General features: G+C 41.4%; 1 protein-coding gene across 2 annotated transcripts in view; it reads left to right on the forward strand.

The window, feature by feature from the left end:
- pi4k2b (phosphatidylinositol 4-kinase type 2 beta) overlaps nucleotides 1-21,412 on the forward strand; it is a 41,241-nt gene extending 19,829 nt beyond the window's left edge. Inside the window, exons 2-9 of one of the 2 annotated variants that reach the window (XM_033026436.1) lie at nucleotides 1,927-2,127; nucleotides 9,770-9,901; nucleotides 10,602-10,755; nucleotides 14,788-14,855; nucleotides 17,353-17,452; nucleotides 18,521-18,654; nucleotides 20,271-20,330; nucleotides 20,736-21,412. In XM_033026436.1, the coding sequence (XP_032882327.1) occupies nucleotides 1,927-2,127; nucleotides 9,770-9,901; nucleotides 10,602-10,755; nucleotides 14,788-14,855; nucleotides 17,353-17,452; nucleotides 18,521-18,654; nucleotides 20,271-20,330; nucleotides 20,736-20,909 (1,023 nt within the window). In that variant the 3' untranslated portion in view covers nucleotides 20,910-21,412. The remainder of the gene's footprint in view (nucleotides 1-1,926; nucleotides 2,128-9,769; nucleotides 9,902-10,601; nucleotides 10,756-14,787; nucleotides 14,856-17,352; nucleotides 17,453-18,520; nucleotides 18,655-20,270; nucleotides 20,331-20,735) is intronic. The other variant, XR_004412982.1, reaches the window with a different exon arrangement.
- The last annotated feature ends 427 nt before the right edge of the window (nucleotides 21,413-21,839 follow it).

The following is a 21,839-nucleotide window of genomic DNA, read 5'->3' on the forward strand; positions in this document are numbered from 1 at the left end:
ATGTGCGCGGCAAGTGTTTTTACATAGTGAGTGAAGGGGGCCTGAAACGTGCTGCCAGGGGTGGTGGTGGAGGTGATATGACGGTGGCATTTAAGAGGCTTTTGGATAGGTACATGGATATGCAGGGAATGGAAGGATACTGTGGCCGAACCATTGCTGTACAATTCTGTTCTATGTCATTGAGAAGGATTTGGAACCCTTCCACTGTAAATGTATACTAAAACCCCTGTCCCACGGTACGAGTTCATTCCAAGAGCTCTCCCGAGTTTGCCCTGATTCGATCTCGGAGCTTTACGGTAATGGCCACTCGCCAGTACTCGGGGCTCTCGTGGACATTTTTCATCATGTTGAAAAATCTTCATGAGTCTTCCCGTGCTTACCTGCCGTTAGCAAGTCTTCCCGAGTACCTGCCGTTAACGCTAAGAGACGTCCCCGAGCTCCGACGTACCCTCTACGTTCATTCGCCGTGCTTACCACGAGTTTGATTTTTATTAAACTCGGGAGAGCTCTTGGAATGAACTCGAACCGTGGGACAGGGCTTTAATGGCTTACTTGAGAGCAAGTAATCTGTACTGGTCATAAGGAAGTCAACTAACTCAAGAGAGAAATCTTATTTTCCAGGTTTAGCATTTCCTTGATTAGATTATACATGTGTTTTGGTAACATTTCACATGAGGATTGAAGACCTGAATTGTGTCTTTGAATTTTATTAGAATAGACACCAATATAAGCTCAATTAATCCACAAAGCCACCAGTCTTTAGAGTGTGGGAGGAAACCAAAACACCCGGAGGAAACCTACGTGGTCACAGGGAGAACGTACAAACTCCATACAGACAGCACCTGTAGTCAGGATCACATCTCAGTCTCTGGTGCTGTTGGCAGCAACACTACTGCTCCGCCACCCTGCCATCCTTATTTTACCATGTTGAACTGGCATTTATTACCATTCAGAAAGATGCAAAACATTTTTTTCTCTATTTGTTTGATTGTGACATTTTTTTCACCAATCTTGTTCATATAATCTCATCTTTTTCCTCAGTGGTGCAACTGCCCCGTGAAATTTGTTAATCAGCAGAGTCTATAGGAGGCGTGACCAATTTAAAAATAAACTACGATAGAATGTCTCCTCATCGAATAAAATTGAAGAACACTAGATTAAAACTAGAAATTACGTAGAATGCATGGAGACAAGAGAGCAAAGTAAATTTAAATGTTTCCTACAATTAGAAATCTGAAGGAATTGGACTTTGCTTATCAAATATGACATTTTGATGCCAGTGATATTGTTTAGCATTAGATAAGACTTAGCTGGCTGTTAAGTTCAATTAAGCTTAAATGAGCAAGCGCTAACTTTCTGATTTTAGAAGCTATCTTTTAGACTTGACATACTACCTCAATGGTGCTTTGTCATATCTGTAACTGCACAGTGAAATTCTTTTGGCATGTATTACACATACTGGCGCTACCATTTTTGGCGCCATTATTGAAAGTCCAGTCGGCCCATGTGCTCGATGTACTGGAGCAGTTCCCGCGAACCAACATCCCTCTTCTCGCCCTGGTCATCTTTGTGTCCCGGGGCCACCTTCTGCGGGAGCTGGGGGCATTACCCCAGTTTAACCTCCTATTGGCCCTTGCACCAAGCACCAATCATCTCCAGCTCCGAGCCTTTTGGGCGGGTTTCTTGTCCTGCCAACCGAGCCTTCGCATCCATACATTCAAATGTAAATTGATATTCTGGCATTTAGTTTTCACATTAATCTTTCAACGTGATTTTTTTTTTTAATCCAGATTCTTTTTGAGGAAATCATTTTTTGTTACAGAAGAAAATGGTATTTGTCTAGTTTAGTTTTAAGTAGGCACAGAATTTTAGCTGTTGTGATTTATTTTGACATAAAAGTTTAAACATGATCAATTTTTTTTCCAGAGAATAATTGGAGTCTTCAAGCCAAAAACAGAAGAACCTTATGGGCAATTAAATCCCAAATGGACTAAATTTTTCCACAAGATCTGCTGTCCATGTTGTTTTGGCCGTGGTTGTCTAATACCTAATCAAGGTTACTTATCAGAAGCTGGTGCTTACCTGGTAGATGAAAAATTGGGGCTGGGAGTGGTACCAAAAACTAAGGTATGTTACTGCAATCTTTATCTTGGAGGTGATTGAAATGTGTGTCTAAATCTTGCATCATTCGGCAGGTGATCTCTTTAATGATGCAGTTGATTTTCTATGTAGGCATATATTTTTATGTCCACTTTTAGTTATCTTTTGTGTCTCGTTTGTTATAACATCTGTTACATTTCTGAGAAAGCACTATAAAACTTGGATTTTGTATTGTATGAGCTCCTATTTCTTGTATGGCTGCCCTCTAGAGGATTTTGTTGCTCATCTTCTTAATGCTATGATTGCTGGTTGGGTCCATTTAAAGCATTTTTGGTTGTAAGGTAGATAATTGTAACTACACCAGTATTGTTTTTTCCAAGTAATTAGATTTTTTAATAAAAGGATTTAGAAGAAATAAATGGCAGTGTGTGAAGTGGAATCTAACCCAAATTACTTTTGGGGGGGGGGGAGGGGTGCAGGGTGGGCCGAGTGAAAGAGGAAGAGAAAGACTTCTTTGGTGTAGAGAGTATGCACTTGTTTTTTTATTTTGGAACAATCTCGCCGTCTTGCAGATTGGCATAACTAAAATGAAACTACATGTTTTTCCATTAACAATACAAATGTTTTGTTATTCAAATTAAATTACTTTACAACTAGATTTTACTTATCAGATACATTTCAATATTTAGAATAAAATCTCGAAGAATCTAGTAGAATTAGGAACAGTGAAATTCTATGCTTGCGTACACAATGTATACAAATAGCAGCCACCTATGCCTACGAGCATGCCGGCTCCCCCTTTTGTGTCTCCTTCCCCACAGCGATTCCCCCACGCAGGGTCTCCATTGTCCTTTGCCCAACCCCACCCTAGTGTTCATTGTTCTACCTCACGGCAATCCCCCCACGCAAGAGCGGAACTCGCTATCAAAGGGGGCAGGGGACACAATTTTTGGCGGCCACGCGCGCATGCGCATTCACACACACATGCGCGCGAGCGGCTTCGGAGGCTCAATCCAGCGCTAAATGCAGCTCAACTCTGCCTCTCTCACCGGGTTAACTACAGCCCTGTCTGGACTGACGGGACACCAGCGCTGCTTCTCCGCGCTGGCCATATTTCCCGCAAGCCCGGGAAGGGTTGTAAGCTCACCTGGTGGGACAGGCAGAGTTAGCTGGGTTTAGCGGTTTCTCTGCGCTGGCCCGTCTGACTGCCGACCAAAGATCCTATAGCGGAGGATCTTTGCTGCCGACCTCTCTGGCCAACCGTGGGGGGGGGGGGTACTCGGGTAGGGACAGGACAGAGCCGGCCGGGATCATCCTGACTGCGGATGAAGCGCACGTCTGTGCCACGTCTCTCTCCTCCAATCATTGCGCTCTACCCTCAGTCCCACCCCCCCCCCCCCCCCCCACTCCTCCCATCTCCAATCATCGCGCTGAATCATGTCCCGCCCCCATTACCTGCCGACCGACGTCTCGCTCTTCCAATCGGCGCCCTCGATCACCGGATTTTAAAATCCGGATTACAAAAACTTGGGGGGGTGGGGGATGTCCCCCACCTCTCAAAACATGGAGGGAACGTGTCCCCTCTGGCCCCCCGGGTTTTCCGCCCCTGCACCCACGCCAGGTCCTCCATTGTTCTTCCCCTCCCTCGACCGCGGGTCAGCTCGCGAGGCTTCACCACCACCGAGGCCCCATCGTCGTGAGGCTTTACCACTGCCAAGGCCTCACCACTGTCAACTCCCAACTTCACACATCCGTGTTGCCAACCCAGGCCCCAGTCACAATCAAGGCCTCCGCCGCGTTCCCAGTCCACAGGCGCACACGGACCGTCGGGAAGAATTAGAATAAAATCAGTGTTCGGAATCAATAAATTGCAAATCTACATTCCTGATTAAGTACACAACTGAATAACCTGTGATCTATATTACTAAATCTCTGATCTTGACCGCATTTGGCCCACTGTGCTGCGATTTCCTACAGAACGCCGCCACCTACGGCCGTCATTTTTGGCCACCTCGCTCAGAGCCCCCCTCTGCCTTACGGGTGCGGAGGATTTTTCCCATCAATGACAAATCAGAGAGATAATAATGTTTTTTTTAAATTCACTATTCTCTCTGCTGCCCCTGCTGGAGGGAGGGGGAGGGACTATAAAACCAGGAAGTGGTGTGCCTCACTCAGTCTCTGCAAGATGGATGAAGCCAAGGGTCACGTCTCTCTGAGCTCTGAATAACACTGAACAAATGTCTACACAACTGTGAGTACCTTTAATGTGGTTTGAAAATGAAAATATGGTTTGCTTGAAGTAAAAAGGCATTGCCTGCAAATGGTTGTTTGGGTGCTTTGGCTTGAAGCTGAAAGGCACTACATACTGCAAATGGTGGATTGCGTGCGTTGACTTGAAGTTGAAAAGGCACTACTTACTGCAAATGGTGGATTGGGTGCTTTGGCTTGAAGTTGAAAGGCACTACTTACTGCAAATGGTGGCATGAAGTTGAAAGGCACTACTTACTGCAAATGGTGGCTTGGGTTCTTTGGCTTGAAGTTGAAAGGCACTACTTACTGCAAATGGTGGCTTGGGTGCTTTGGCTTGAAGTTGAAAGGCACTACTTACTGCAAATGGTGGCTTGGGAGCTTTGGCTTGAAGTAGAAAGGCACTACTTACTCAAATGGTGGCGGGTGCTTTGGCTTGAAGTTGAAAGTCACTACTTTCTTTTTTTTTTGTCTAACTGTAGTCCTGTAGGTCTGTGTCCAAGATGGCTGCCGTGAAGGGAGAGTGGACGCTGGCACGAATTGGTTGCCGCTGCTCTCTCTTCACACTGTGTTTTTGATTTTCTGTTTTTGGATTGAATTCTGTTTTTAATTTGTGTCATTGTGATGTCTTTAATTACTTGTTTTACTCTGATTATATGTTTTTATTCCGATATACTATGTAAGGTGTCCTTGAGATTTTGTATGAAAGGCGCCCATTAAATATAAAATTTATTATTATTATTACTTACTGCAAATGGTGGCTTGGGTGCTTTGATTGAAGTTGAAAGGCACTACTTACTGCAAATGGTGGCTTGGGTGCTTTGGCTTGAAGTTGAAAGGCACTACTTACTTCAAATGGTGGCTTGGGTGCTTTGGCTTGAGGTTGAAAGGCACTACTTACTGCAAATGGTGGCTTGGAAGCTTTGGTTTAAAGTTGAAAGGCACTACTTACTGCAAATGGTGGCTTGAGAGCTTTGGCTTGAAGTTTTAAAAAAATCACCATTCTCTCTGCTGCATCTGCTGGAGGGAGGGGGAGTGACTATAAAACCAGGAAGTGGTGTGCCACTCAGTCTCTGCAAGATGGATGAAGCCAAGGGTCACGTCTCTCTGAGCTCTGAATAACACTGAACAAATGTCTACGCAACTGAGTACCCTTAATGTGGTTTGAAAATGAAAATATGGTTTGTTTGAAGTAAAAAGGCACTGCCTGCAAATGGTTGTTTGGGTGCTTTGGCTTGAAGTTGAAAGGCACTACTTACTGCAAATGGTGGCTTGGGAGCTTTGGTTTAAAGTTGAAAGGCACTATTTACTGCAAATGGTGGCTTGGGAGCTTTGGCTTGAAGTTGAAAGGCACTACTTACTGCAAATGGTGGCTTGGGTGTTTGGCTTGAATTTGAAAGGCACTACTTACTGAACATGGTGGCTTGGGTGCTTTGGCTTGAAGAAGGGCACTACTTACTGCAAATGGTGGCATGAAGTTGAAAGGCACTTCTTACTGCAAATGGTGGCTTGGGTGCTTTGGCTTGCAGTTGAAAGGCTATACTTACTGCAAATGGTGGCTTGGGAGCTTTGGCTTGTGGTTGAAAGGCACTACTTACTTCAAATGGTGGCTTGGGTGTTTTGCTTGGAGTTGAAAGGCACTAATTACTGCACATGGTGGCTTGGGTGCTTTGGCTTGAAGTAGAAAGGCACTACTTACTCAAATGGTGGCGGGTGCTTTGGCTTGAAGTTGAAAGGCGCTACTTACTGCAAATGGTGCCTTGGGAGCTTTGGCTTGAAGTTGAAAGGCACTTCTTACTGCAAATGGTGGCTTGGGAGCTTTAGCTTGAAGTAGAAAGGCACTATTTACTCAAATGGTGGCGGGTGCTTTGGCTTGAAGTTGAAAGGCACTACTTACTGCAAATGGTGGCTTGGGTGCTTTGACTTGAAGTTGAAAGGCACTACTTGCTGCAAATGGTAGCTTGGGAGCTTTGGCTTGAAGTTTAAAAAAATCACCATTCTCTCTGCTGCACCTACTGGAGGGAGGGGGAGGGACTATAAAACCAGGAAGTGGTGTGCCTCACTCAGTCTCTGCAAGATGGATGAAGCCAAGGGTCACGTCCCTCTGAGCTCTGAATAACCCTGAACAAATGTCTACACAACTGTGAGTACCCTTAATGTGGTTTGAAAATGAAAATATGGTTTGTTTGAAGTAAAAAGACTGCCTGCAAATGGTTGTTTGGGTGCTTTGGCTTGAAGTTGAAAGGCACTTCTTACCGCAAATGGTGGCGGGTGATTTGGCTTGCAGTTGAAAGGCACTTCTTACTGCAAATGGTGGCTTGGGTGCTTTGGCTTGAAAAAGGGCACTACTTACTGCAAATGGTGGCATGAAGTTGAAAGGCACTTCTTACTGCAAATGGTGGCTTGGGTGCTTTGGCTTGCAGTTGAAAGGCACTACTTACTGCAAATGGTGGCTTGGGAGCTTTGGCTTGAAGTTGAAAGGCACTAATTACTGCACATGGTGGCTTGGGTGCTTTGGCTTGAAGTTGAAAGGCACTACTTACTGCAAATGGTGGCATGAAGTTGAAAGGCACTACTTACTGCAAATGGTGGCTTGGGTGCTTTGGCTTGAAGTTAAAAGGCACTACTGCAAATGCACTTACTTCCTGTTTGCACTGTATATTGATTTTAGATAAAATGCTACCACTTACGGCTGTGATTTTTGGCCATCTTACTCAGTCCCCCTTCTGCTGAGCAGGTGCAGAGAATTCTTCCCATCAATGAAAAATAAAAGTGTTATTAGTGTTTAAAATTTTTTGAGAATCTCTCCTGTCAATCACGCCCTGAAAGCCACACCTTTTCCGGTGGGAGGGGGAGGGGTTATAAAATCCGGAAGTGTGGGTGTGGCTCGGTCTCTGCATGATGGGAGAGGGAGAGGTCATGACTCTGTCTGAGCTGTGAATCAACTGAACACACTGAATGTCTACTGAACTGTGGGTTTGGTGTTTTATGTGGTTTTATGGTGGTTTCACCCTGCATGAAATGGTATGAAGCTGCATTTGAATTTGGTGGCCTTGCACCCTGCTTGAAGTGGAATGAAACTGCACTTGAATTTGGCAGCCTTGCATCCTGCTTGAAGTGGTATGAAACTGCACTGAATTTGGTGGCCTTGCACCCTGCTGAAAGTGGTATGAAACTGCACTTGAATTTGGTGGCCTTGGATCCAGCTTGAAGTGGTATGTAACTGCACTTAAATTTGGTGGCCTTGCACCCTGCTTGAAGTGGTTGGAAACTGCACTTGAATTTGGTGGCCTTGCACCCTGCTTGAAATGGTAGGAACATGGATTTGAATTTGGTGGCCTTGCACCCTGCTTGAAATGGAATTTCAAGGAATAGTCATGAGTCAACTGCCAGCCCACCAGCCGTGAGTGAGCTGCCAGCAGATCAGGCTTGAGGGACTGAGCTTCCACCCCAAGAACCCATACCAGCACTCCAGAAAGCCGCCCCCACTGGCCACCAATATTGGAATTGGTGGAGAGGTGGAATATTGCGTCGGGGGACCAGCCCTCCCGTGTGAACATGGGACCCAACGGGTCCCACTTAGTCTAGTATTTTAATATAATTTGGCTGTGCATTTAAAATAAAACAGCATCAGCATTTATCACCTTTTTTAGATTTTGCTCGTGCTAGCATAAATTTTTCATCAAGCCTACCAAATGTTATTAAGTGAAGTACCCTCAACTTGTTAAATAATGTGACTATCTCCTTTATCGGTAAATAACAACTTTTAAATCAGTAGTGTTTTTATTGCATTTCATACTGGCCATTATTAAAAAATAAAATCTTTATCAGCTTTATACTTCTAAGCCACTAACAGCTTTATAAATTGTAGAATTCAAAATTAAGCACATTATCCCAGTTCAGCCTATAAACTGTTTCGGATCATTTCTTTCCTAAGTTTTATGTCTCCATGAATGCATTTTTTAATGTTTTAATTTTTTTATTATTTAGGTTAAATTATCTTCCTTATGACCCCACCAGTTTTCACAGTATTGACCAAATTGTGTCAGCTGCAAATAGCATATAATGAGTTCTGGTAATGCAGTTAAGTTATAATCAAAACAGAATGTCACAGTCCTTTCCCTTGGTCTGATATACAGTACATTAACTACCACTTAGACATTTTAATATATTCACTCATATAGTGCAATGGTTTTGAATTCTATCAAACGAATCTACATACTGGTTAGAAATCCACATTGTCCACTGTTTCATTCTGAATTTTGTCAAAAAACAGAATTGTTATCTGAGCCATAGGTTTTGGCTCCACGAGAAAACATTCCTTATTGGTCCCTTTCTCTAACTATCGTATCATTTTACCCTGTGGCGGCACCTGATAGCACCAGAGGGCGGCGTCTTGGTGGGGGAGGCGCTAGTCACGGGGTCGTTATCCGAGTTGTTATTTAAGGCCGGGCAACGCCCGTGTCAGCTGAGGGGTAGGGAGCTGTAAGCAGAAGAATAAACGCGTCTAGAACACACAACTTGTGTCCGACTAGTCTTTGGCTGGACTCCTGCCAGTCCCAGCAACAACCCACAATTTTAATTTGTGGTCCAACAGAATTTGGAATTCTCTTTAATGGTGGATGGTTATCTTTCTCCTTTCACCTTGCCCTTTCTTTAGACCTTTACTGAACATTATTTAACTTGGTTATCACCCTTGTATTTGTCAAAAGCTACTATTGTCTTTCATTTTACCACATATATTTACAGTTGTTATGTGGCTTCCAGGTGCCTTTCCTTTCCCCTTCAAATGAAGATCTATATATCTGGTTATTACTTGAATGTTGTATGTTATCACACACTTTCTAACTATTCATCTTTCAAACAATACTAATTTAAGTTACAGCTGCTTGTTTCGATCATCATTTCTTACATATGTCAGCTGCAATGTATTGAATTTATAGTTTACCAATACCTCTATGATCTTTCTCTATATTACAACTTATTTCTGCTCACCATTCTCCACACCCCATAGATACAAACTTAGACTTCTGCCTCTGATAGCCTCTATTGCCTTTCGTCTCCCTCCTTCAATCCATGATTAGGAAACACTTTCTGAATACCTCCATTTTAGTTATTACACTTGTTTGAAAGCTCATTTTTAAATTGACTTTTTGATTTGTTCATCCCAAGCCTAAACTTCCTTCATTCCACCCTCATTTTAATATTATTCTATATAGTGTGTGTAAGTTCACTTGGTGCCACTAGATGGCTGCCATGTAAAAGAAATTAGTACAATCTGCAGAAATGAGAATCCTTTCTTGTTCCATCTCAAGTGCTTTTTCACGATGAGAATTTGGGACTATATGGGACCTGCTGCTTCATTTTCCAAGTAAAACTGAATGAGTCTAATTTTAAACATGCTTTTAATTTTTCTATGTAGGTAGTTTGGCTTGCAAGTGAAACATTCAACTACAGTGCAATAGATAGAGCAAAATCCAGAGGAAAGAAATATGCTTTAGAGAAAGTGCCAAAAGTTGGTCGCAGGTTTCATAGAATTGGGCTGCCTCCAAAGGTATTAATTTTTTTACATCTTCAGTAGGTAATTTTGAACTTTGTTATTTTATATTGTTTTCCTGAGTAACAAACAGAATAAATGACCTTTTAAAAGAATTGTATCTTTAGATGTATGTACATATATTGTATTATAACAAATTTAGAAGTAACAATATACCTTTTGTCAAAGATTGAGTTATTGCTGCTTTTACCTTTTCTTTCGGCCAAAGTGATTCATTTTTGAACTTTTAAGATTATAGGAAGATCTTGTCATGTGGCCAAGCTTTCCAAGTGCATTGACAAACAATAATGGATCATAGGCACATAGTATAGTTATACTTAATTTGTCAGATACTTGGACAAAAAAAGAGCCAGTGTGCAAGATGATAGTCTATATTAATAAACTAACATTTTGGTTTCATAGGTTATTTGAGACCCTGCAACTTGACCTAATTATTCTTTACACTGCCAATGTTCAATCAGATTTGACCTTCACAGTTGTTTCAAATGATTTAAGTGTTCTACTGCTGGTTAATGCATATGGTTCATTTACTTGAGACTGAGCCTCCTCAGGAATTCGTTCCTGATGCTTATTAATCTTTGTACCTTTGTATAATTGCATGAATTGCTAAAAGGACTTTCTAGGAGGCATAAGAACAAATGTTAAGTTTTTTTGAAATCTTTGACAATATTCTACTACTACTATTCTACTACTTTAGGTTGGCTCCTTTCAACTCTTCGTAGATAGTTACAAAGAAGCTGACTACTGGCTCCGAAAATTTGAAACTGACTCATTGCCAGAAAACACACGCAAGCAGTTTCAGTCTCAGTTTGAGAAATTGGTGATCTTGGATTTCATCATCAGAAATACAGGTGAGCATTAAAATCATTTTAAAGTTGAAATGTGAGCATTGCTGTTTTAATTATTCAAAGAAACTGATTAGTCTTTAAATATATTTATTACATTTAAGTTCTGTTGGCCTAAAAAATTAATTTTTTACAGGTTCTATCTTTCCAAGTTTGGGTGCGACTATCATTAAAGTGGAATGTTGCACTTAATTATTTGATATTTTTTGGCAATCGGCCTTTCCTAAATCAAGCAGCTCAATTAATTGGCATTGGCAATGCATCAAATGCAATAAGCCTGAGTCTTCATGTATCAAGTGTTCTGAGAGTATTCTAGTGCATTTAAATATGCATTTTCAGATTAAATACCCCTTTTTATCATGCCAGTTTGGTTTGAATTAGTACTATTATGTCCAGTGCCATAAAAATGCCAGAAATCAAACTTGGAACTTATTGCAGGTAATGATGAACACTCATTTTTGTGTTTATCTTGCATGTGCATATTTTACAAAATATTATCCCTGCAACAGTATTAAAATGTAACCACTTGGTGGGGCTAGTAAGAGTGATATGATTCTTGCCTAATGGATAGCATGTGAGCCCATTGAGTTTTCTGAGAGACATGAGACTGAGATGCTGGAACCTTGAGCAAAAAAACAATGTGCTGGAGGAAGTCAAGTAACATCTTTGGAGGGAATGGACAGGTGGCATTTCAGGTTGAGACCCTTCAGTCTGGAATAGAGAGAAAGCTTTATCTACACTCTGCTTCAGTCTGAAAAAGGGTCCAGACTTGAAATGTCATTTGGCCATTCCCTCCACAGATGCTGCCAAACCCACTGAGATCCTCCAGCAATTTGTCTTCTGATAGTTGTTCTGCTACTTATTTACAGATTTTCACATTTATTATGTTAGACATTCAAGCCTGATAACCACTTCACAGCCACCTCTTTAGTTGGCACATTATTTACTATCCTAAAAGTTCCTTTTCTCCATTGGTGATGTGTCATGATTGGATTGCATTACTTTGTGTAGATGGCATGCAATTACGCACTCGGACTATCCAGACAGTTGCTCCCAAACCAGTAGTCTCTTTTACCGTAAAGGACAAGAAAAACAGGCAAACCAGAATGCCCCAAGGCTTTTTGACTTGACACTGGCTCTGAATGAGCAGCTGTCTGGGAACTGTCCTCTTCTAGAATTGGGTATGAATAATGGTTAGCCTTGCCTTTGACTATTTCCTGAAAGATGTATTGATAACAAAAAATTGGCAGCTTTCCTCTTTGGGATTCGGATGTTGCCCCATTAACTGCAAATGTTATCCTTTATTGCTTGGACGATACCATGAATGCTGCCTTACTGGACATTTCATGGAGGACAGCAAAAGGTTAAACTGAAATGTTACCTTGGATCAAAAGGATTAACAGATAATTAAATTTAGATATTTATGGTAGGGTAGTTGGAGTTAAGTTCAAGTTCAAGTGAGTTTATTGACATGTGTCCCTGATAGGACAATGGAATTCTTGCTTTGCTTTAGCACCACAGAACATAGTAGGCATTGACTACAAAACAGATCAGTGTGTCCATATACCATTATATAAATATATACACACATGAATTGATAAAGTGCAAATAACAGATAATGGGCTATTAATGTTCAGAGTTTTGTCCGAGCCAAGTTTAATAGCTTAATGGCTGTGGGGAAGTAGCTATTCCTGAACCTGGTCGTTTCAGTCCTCAGGCTCCTGTACCTTCCACCTGAAGGTAGCAGGGAGATGAGTGAGTGGCCAGGATGGTGTGGATCCTTGATGATACTGCCAGCCTTTTTGAGGCAGCTACTGCGATAAATCCCCTCGATGGAAGGGAGGTCAGAGCCGATGATGGACTGGGCAGTGTTTACTACCTTTTGCCGTCTTTTCCTCTCCAGGGTGCTCAAGTTGCCGAACCAAGCCACGATGCAACCGGTTAGCATGCTCTCTACTGTGCACCTGTAGAAGTTAGAGAGAGTCCTCCTTGACAAACCGACTCTCCGTAATCTTCTCAGGAAGTACAGGCGCTGATGTGCTTTCTTTATAATTGCATCGGTGTTCTCGGACCAGGAAAGATCTTCAGAGATGTGCACACCCAGGAATTTGAAGCTCTTGACCCTTTCAACCATCGACCCATTGATATAAACGGGACTGTGGGTCCCCATCCTACTACTTCCAAAGTCCACAATCAGTTCCTTGATTTTGCTGGTGTTGAGGGCCAGGTTATTATGCTGGCACCATATGGACAATTGCTCGATTTCTCTTCTATACTCTGACTCATCCCCATCAGTGATATGTCCCACAACAGTGGTGTCGTCAGCGAACTTGAGGATGGAGTTCGTACTATGACCGGCTACACAGTCATGAGTATAGAGTGAGTACAGCAGGGGGCTGAGCTCGCAGCCTTGAGGTGCTCCCGTGCTGATTGTTATCGAGTCTGACACATTTCCACCAATACGAACAGACTGTGGTCTGAGAATGAGGAAGTCGAGGATCCAATTGCAGAAGGATGCACAGAGACCCAGTTCTGCGAGTTTTGTAACCAGCTTGGAGGGGATGATTGTATTAAATGCCGAGCTGTAATCAATGAAAAACAGCCTGACATATGAATTTTTTAGAGTGTAGTGGAGAGCCAGTGAGATCGCATCCACCGTTGATCTGTTGTGGCGGTAAGCGAACTACAGTGGGTCCATGTTTTTGTCGAGGTAGGAGTTGATTTGCGCCATGATCAACCTCTCAAAGCACTTCATCACCACAGGCGTTAGTGCCACAGGTCGATAGTCATTAGCTGTTGATTCCAGGAGAACGCAGGTCAAGGGAGAGATGGTTAACTTAAGAGCAGGTAGAAACACTATAAACATTCAGCAGACCAGGAAACATCCGTGTAAAGAGAAGCAGATGATGTTGAACCCTTTGTCCTGAAACATTAAAGGGCCTGTCCCACTTGGGCATCATTTGCGCGTCACGCAGGTGACGTGCGACAATTTTGAGAATCCCAAAATCCTGGGGCGCTACCGCGCGTCTCTGCCTACGCCACCACGTCTCATCATATGCCATGCACGCCATGCGTGGGTCGTGCGTCGTGACGCGTAAATGATGTCGCTTAAATGATGCACAAATAAAGCCCAAGTGGGGCAGGTCCTTAAATCCCTTTCCACAGAAGCTGCCTGACCTGAGATTTTCTGACATTTTGTTTTAATTTCCCATTTTCAGCATCTGCTGATTTTGTTTTGATCTCAAATTTAGATTTAATCAGTAAACGCGATACAAAGCAGTGGAATGAGGAAATACAAATATTTGAGGATATTAAAGAATATTGTTTAAATATATTTTTGATGCAAATTAACTTTGAAATATTTTTGATCGAAGTTAAGGGCCTCAGTGGTGTATCTTTTTCTACATTAAAGGAATTGTAATTAATTCTGGTGATTGGTTAAGGTATCCTAGCTGTCATCAGACTATTGAATGGACATCTCATAAGTTGAGGGTGTAGTTCCAATCTCCTATTCTACCTCATTGCCGCCCTTGCATTCCTTTTCCTATCTGCACCTTCTTTGTTACTGTTATGCTACAATGCTGTACACTATTCTGCACTCTAGTATTTTTATCTTTGCACTTCTATTGTACTTGTATATGGCTTGATTGTACTCGTGTATAGTATGATTTGACTGGATATCATGCAATGTTATTCACTGTATCTTGGTACGTGTGACAAACTAAACCAATACCAATATCAAGGTGTGTGTTGTCAATTTCTTAATGCTTATCTAGTTGTTTTAAATTGATTGCAAAGTTAAGAGAACCAAATTAGGGATTAGCATGACGAGATAAATTTAAAAATAGCAAAGCTGTGCCATGACAGCTCTAAAGTCAATGTGCTACTCACATGATTGAGTGTTTAGCTGAATGGAACTACCAATTCTGAAATAAATCTGAATGCATATTGGAATAGTGTTTTTTTTGTTGTTGTTGATTGGTAAGCAAAATATTTGGATACCAGATTAATTGACTAGCTTTTCTCCATTCTCCGCAGATAGAGGCAATGATAACTGGTTAATGAAATATGAAAAACCAGAAAACAGAACAGAGTTTTGTGATAAGGTGGGTGCTGGAAATTTTCATAATGCAGAGATCTTTTAACATGTAGTATCTTGTAATTTTTTTTATTGGAGCAAAAAACTTCCAAGCATGTTTTTAAAGCAAAATATGACTATGAAACATTTGTGTAGAAAAGTTATGAAATATTTTATGGGCCTAATTAAACAGTTTTTCAGTTATTTCTAAGATTTTTGTGTCCAATTGATATTGTTAGTCACCTGCACTGTTTTGGCCTGGATGGTATCAAACTGATGTTGTTGGAGTTTCACGTATCCAGACAAGTGAGGAGGATTCCTTTGCATTACTACCTTTAGGGTCAGGTAGTGAGTCACTCACTGCAGGATACTCATTGGCTGTAAAGGGCTTGTAGCCATGTTATTTATGTGGTTGGTCAATTTGAGTTTCAGAATGATGAATGTGGGGAGGTCTGCTACGGTAATGCTTTTGAATATAAATGTGGATTGTTATGCAGCAAGGAAATAGACATTTCAATTCTGCATTGACCATCAAGCATGCATTTGCACTAATTCTATTATATTCCCTGGCCCATTCTGATCATCTTCTTCCAGATGCTCGCACCCATCAACATGCCAGGGCCAGGTTACAGTGGACAATTAATTACAAGGAAATCAAAAGTAAAACACTTTTAATGATTAAAGTTTACCTGGACTAGGATTGTTTTCTTTGGTATGAGGTGCTTACAAGTTCACAAGTTATAGGAGAAGAATTAAATTCAGCCCATTGAGTCCACTCTACCATTCAGTCATGGCTGATCTAATCCCATTCTAATCAAGAATTTATCTATCTATAAATAATAGATAGCCTTAAAAATATCCACTGACTTGGCCTTCACAGATTAATTACCCTCTGACTAAAGACGTTCCTCCTCACCTCCTTTCTAATAGAGCGTCCTTTCATTCCTAGGATATGACCTCTGGTCCTAGACTGTCCCATCAGTAGAAACATCCACTCTGTCTATGCCTTTCATTATTCTGTAAGTTTCAATGAGGTCTCCCTTCAACCTTCTAAACTCCAGTGAGTAGAGGCCCAGTGCTGTCAAGCACTCATCACATGCTAACCCACACATTCCTGGAATCATTCTTATAAACCTCCTCTGGACCCTCTGTAGAGCCAGCACATCTTTGCTCAGATTTGCTTACAGTACTCCAAATGCGGCCTGGCCAGCAAATTATTGAGCCTCAGCATTACATTCCTGTTTTTGTATTCCAGTCCTCTTGATATAACTGCTAGCATTGATTGCTGAGGGAAGATTTATTGAGCCACATAAAATATTAGTAGCTGAGGAATTGTAAAATAAGGATCTATTTCTTTGGAGCAGAAAAATCACTGACAAGAGGAGGTTTTTTCATACAAAGTTTGATGGTCTTCACCTCACCTTACGTTTAAAAAGACTTGGAGAGCAATAGATTTGACACAAAACCACAGGCAGAGCCCGAGTAACTGGCCTGAGATGAGCAGTGCAGCAGAGGGAGAGATGAACCAACCTTCTAGGTAATGGCAGTGGGAGAAGGAAGGAGGAAAAAGCCACTATGGCAATGTTGAGGTGTGATGAGAGTGAGGAAGATTAAAGAGTGGATGTCATCCATGTGGTTTGGTGAGTGAGGGCATAGAGGGGGATTAGGAGAGCAAAAGGGAAAGCTGGAGGAAGACCCAGGGAGTAGGGCAACGGAGGTGAGATGGAAAAGGGGGACAGATGTTTCCTCCTCCATTGTATGCTGCCCACTTCCTTCCTCACCTCTGTTCATTTGTACAAACCAGGCATAAAGATCTTGAAGCAGATACGCTTCAGAGGAGTACAAGCAATCATCAAAGCTTATTTTATGCCTTTAATATTAAGGAGTCTTGATTTTTAAATAACGTCGCTTTAATCAAGGAGGGTTTTATAGGAAAGAACTGCAGATGCTGGTTCATATTGAAGATAGACACAAAATACTGGAATAACTCAGGCAGCATCTATTGAGAAAAATAATAGGTGATATTTTGGGTCGGAGCCCTTCAGAAGGACAGTGAGGGGTTGGGTGGGGGGGTAATTAACAACGCAAGAAAAGGCCAGAACAAATCTGGGCCGGCAACAGATGACCTCAGGAAGAATGCATCCCATAATAGCCCATTGTTATCGTGCTATCCAAGCGAGGGAAAGGTGGGATAACAAGGGGTATACAAAAATGCAACCAGTTGAACTGGTAGGGCGACTAGGATAAGGGGGGGGGGGGGGTTGAGTTAGTTGAAATTGGCGACATCAAGCGCTGGGTTATAAACTGCCCAAGCAAAATATGAGCTGTTGTAAGTCTGTATCCTGTATCTGTTTGATACTTGATTAGAGTTTGTAGGAATTGTAGGGTCGCTTTTAATATACTTTCTTCATGGGTATTGTTTTAAGTGGAATTGTCAATATTACCAATGGTTTTAAAAAAAACAAAAAGCTTTCTATTAAATATTCAGAATTTGTTGAAGTAAAATTGAAACTATCCATTTATAGGACCCTAAATGGACGCATTGCAAAGAACCGATTATTAAAATTGCAGCCATTGATAATGGATTAGCTTTTCCATTCAAGCATCCTGATGAATGGAGAGCATGTAAGCATACCTAATGTTAAAAGCAATTTTATTCACTTGTTCTGAGTAAAACATTTCTGAGATTCTGTAATCTGTTTAACATTCTCATTTTTTGCACATTTTTATAATTTGTGATTTTCTCGTGTTTCAATATTGAGAATATTGTACATGATCCTCTTGTAGCCATTTTAGAATTGTGCCCCTCATTTACATAGCCTGTCATTCTCTAACTATTGGTAGTGGTATAGTGCAAACAATTTTAATGTGCTATCCAAGCAAATCATACAATTCATAAGTGCTTTAAGCTAATGCAAGTGAGAAAAAGAATGCTGAATATAGTATTTCAGCTACAGTGAGAGTACAGATTTAAAAATAATGCAAGGGCTGCAATGAGGTAGTTTGGGAGATCAGGGGGTCATCCTTGGCATATGAGGGGTGCATTCAAGAGGCTGACAAGCTGTTCTTGAATCTGGTGATGCATACTTTCAAGATGTATCTTCTGCCCAACGGGCAGGGGAGAAGAGAATGGCTGGATCTTGAGCGGTCATTGGTTATGTTCGCTGTGGGCAGTGGATGGGGATGGGAGGTATGAGATCAAGAACTAGGGGACATGGACTGATGGTGACTTTCAAAATCAAACCTAACAAGATTTACTTTTATACATCATGTGATAACAATCTACAATACATGGCCCGTGATGGTAGAATGGCCAGATTTAGTTGTGGTGTTCTAAAGGGAAATGGATCCATATCCAAAAGGAACATTGTGTTCTGAAGGTGTAACTAAATTCCTAGCCATATGATTACTGAATAATAGAACAATTATAATAATCTGTGGAGAATTTAGTTCACAGAAACTGAAAATGCTGGAAGCACAACAGGTTGGACAGCATTTATGGAAAGGAGAGTAACTGACCTTTCAGTTCAAAGATCCTTCATCTGACCAGGAAAGGAGCTAATTTTTTTTAAACCTTTCCACCAATGCCAACTGACCAGTTGCGTAGTTCCATCACTTTCTATTTTCTGTTCAGATTATCAGCACCTGCAGTTTTTCTCCAACATTTATTCTTCACCTTCCCCGTTGCAACAGATCCGTTTCATTGGGCATGGCTTCATCAAGCTAAGATTCCTTTTTCACAGGAGACGAGAGACTCTGTACTTCCCCGAATTTCAGATATGAATTTTGTACAGGATCTCTGTGAGGATCTCAATGAACTCTTTGAGGTTTGTTTTATGTTTTCAGTATTCTTGTGTTTAAAATTAATTATTCTTAAAAGGGCAATTCCATCAGAGAAATGCGAGACTTGGATCGGTTAAATTAAGTAATAACTCCATTTTGTTCTGGTGTCTCTTTTTCCCCCCCTGATTTCCAATTCATTTATGTCGCTTTTCTTGTACTGCATTTTAAAAGAGAGTTGATCTCACTGTCTCCATCACAGGAGATAGACTATCAACTGACGTCTATTACAAACCTACTGACTCTCACGACAATCTAGACTACACTACATTCCACCCTGCTTCCTGCAAAGACTCTATCCCCTACTCAAAATTCCTCCATCTACGCCGCATCTGAGCTTAAGACGAGGTATTCCATACCAGGACATCAGAGATACCCTCTTTCTTTAGAGAACAGGCATTCCCCCTCTTCCATCATAAATGAGGCCCTCGCGTGTGGCTCCTCGGTACCCCACAGCACAGCTCTTGCTCACCCTCCCCGAGTTGTAACAGGGACAGAGTCCCCTTAGTCCATGCCTTTCGCACCATTAGCCATCACATACAACACATAATCCTCTGACATTTTTGCCACCTCCAACGGGATCTCACCACTTGTCACATCTTCCCATCTCCACCCTTTTCTGCTTTTCGCAGAGACTTCCCTCCGCAACTCCCTGGTTAACTCATCCCTTCCCACTGAAACCGCTCCCTCCCCAGGTACCTTCCTCTGCAACCGCAGGAGATGCAACATCTGTCCCTTCTTCCTCGATTCTGTCCAAGGACCCCAACAATCCTTTCAGGTTGGGCAGAGGTTCACTTGCACCTCAGCCAAACTCATCTACTGTATACATTGTTCAAGGTGTTGACTCTTGTACATCGGCGCGATCACGTACACTGGCCGATCGTTAAGCTGAACACCATCGCTCAGTCCACCTGGGCCTATCTGATCTCCCAGTTGCTAAACACTTTAATTGCCCTTCCCATTCCCATACTGACCTTTCTGTCCTAGACCTCCACCATTGTCAGAGTGAGGCCAGATGCAAATTAGAGGCACAGCACCTCATATTTTGCTTGGGCACCTTACAGCCCAGTGGTACGAATATTGATTTCTCTAACTTCAAGCAACCCTCTCTCCGTCCCTCCCCCACCCAAGTCTTTGTACTGGCTTCTCGTCTTGTTGATTCTCCTTGTCTGTAACTCATTTTCACTTAGACCACAGCTAACAATAGCCTGTCTCCTTTATTATCTTTACTTTTTTCCATATCTTTCATTCATTTGTTCTGTACTCACCATCTATCTCTCATTTCCCTTTCCCCTGACTCTGAAGAAGGGTCTCGACCCAAAACGTCACCTATTCCTTTTCACATCAGATGCTGTCTGACCCACTGAGTTACTCCAGCTTTTTGTGTCTAATTTTGATGCTAATTGAATGTACCTCTAAGAAATAGAATGAATGGACTGTTTCTTGCAACATTCAAAGAATGAGGGAATTTGTTTTTTTTAATGTACTAATGATTAAGCTTTTCTATTTGTTGTATAAAGATCATGAGCTAAGTAAAAATCCCTTCTGGTAGGAATGTATTTGTGTTTTTTAAATAATTTTGCCACTAATACACTTTTTGCAGACTGACAAAGGATTTGACAGAGCTACTTTTGAACTACAGATGTCAGTGATGAGAGGACAGGTAATAATTGTATATGATTCAGTCAATGAATGGTGGGCTTTGAATTTGGGATGAAATAGCTTGCATTGAAATCTTGAACATTGTCTCTTTTGAACTGCTAAAGTTATTTTTGTTTTATCCAAACGATGCAAAAATGTCTTTGACTGTATCGTTATCTATCTGGAGAATTAACTATATTATTCTCTTCAAAATTTGTGGAATTGTTAGCATGCTATCCTGTTTACCTTCAGTACTGGACTCATGGATAAATGAAACCTATGATAAACTTAATTCATACTGCCAATCTGTTTGACAGACTATTGTTAACCATAATCAACTAGTTCAATTAAGGTAACTCATGAAACTGATCCATATTTATAAACTACAAGGAATTGTAAATTATGCACCTTTTCTTTCCTGGTTTAGATTTTGAACCTTACTCAGGCACTTAAAGATGGCAAAAGTCCCATTCAGTTGGTTCAGATGCCTCGTGTGATTGTGGAACGAAGTAGTTCTGGAAGTCAAGGCAGGATCGTTCACCTGAGCAATGCCTTCACTCAGACATTTCACTGCCGGAAACCTTTTTTCTCATCTTGGTAATGAATGTATAAAAGTTACTGGCCTTTTAAATGATTTCTAGCTGCCTGTTTCATACCACTTTAAAAATGCAATAAGGTTACAGTGAAAGGGAGAAAACTTGAATTCCACGTGTCGCCTTTTAAAATGTGAAAAGGTAAAAGTTATCTACTGTAATTGCCAAAAATAGTAGCTTTGGTGTAATTCATCAGATGTTAGACACTGAAAGTAAAGTTTACAACTTTTTCAGCGTTAAAACTTGAGCAATTTTTAGTGTCAGGAAACCTGATATACTGTCTTAATGTATTTTTATAAGATCTGCATTAAATTTTTTCAAATGAGGCTGAATTATATATAAATGGGCAGGGGTATTCTATAGGGAATTTCTTGAATAAATATGTCTGTTTATAAGTTAAGACCAAAAGCTTTAATTTCGTACAGAGGGTGAGAATGACTTTGTAACTAGCACTGGTGATCACTGTATTTGTTAAATTTAAAAAAAAACATTAAAACAACGTTGAAACCAAGTTATACATTTGAATAGTTATTTGCTGTTTGTTGCAATTGAAATTATTGCTTCCCATCCACTTCATAGCTATAAACGTTTCTAGTTTTGGTCACTCGGTGTGATGCAGGGAGACGTGAGAAAGAGGGAGGTGGTGGAGATCAAATCCCGGCTGAGTCGGTAACGTCTTCCACAAGGTGCACTAATGAGCCCCTCTTCACCAACTGCTGCACTATCCAGTTGATGCGGCTATTGGTGCGTCTCATGCTGTAGCCCCTGGCTGACATTAGTGTTTTCTTCAGACAAACTCTAGGATACGCTCGGCCACAGTGGAGCTCCCCTCTTGCCAGATGCCGCATCTTGCCTTGTCAGTCATCGCTTTGTCCATACCACTGCTCCCCCTTCCACTGCCAGATCCTCATTCTCCCGTCGCTTTGTCGGACATAGCG

Source organism: Amblyraja radiata, chromosome 1 (genome assembly GCF_010909765.2).
Source record: "Amblyraja radiata isolate CabotCenter1 chromosome 1, sAmbRad1.1.pri, whole genome shotgun sequence".
NCBI classification, from domain to species: Eukaryota; Metazoa; Chordata; class Chondrichthyes; order Rajiformes; family Rajidae; genus Amblyraja; species Amblyraja radiata.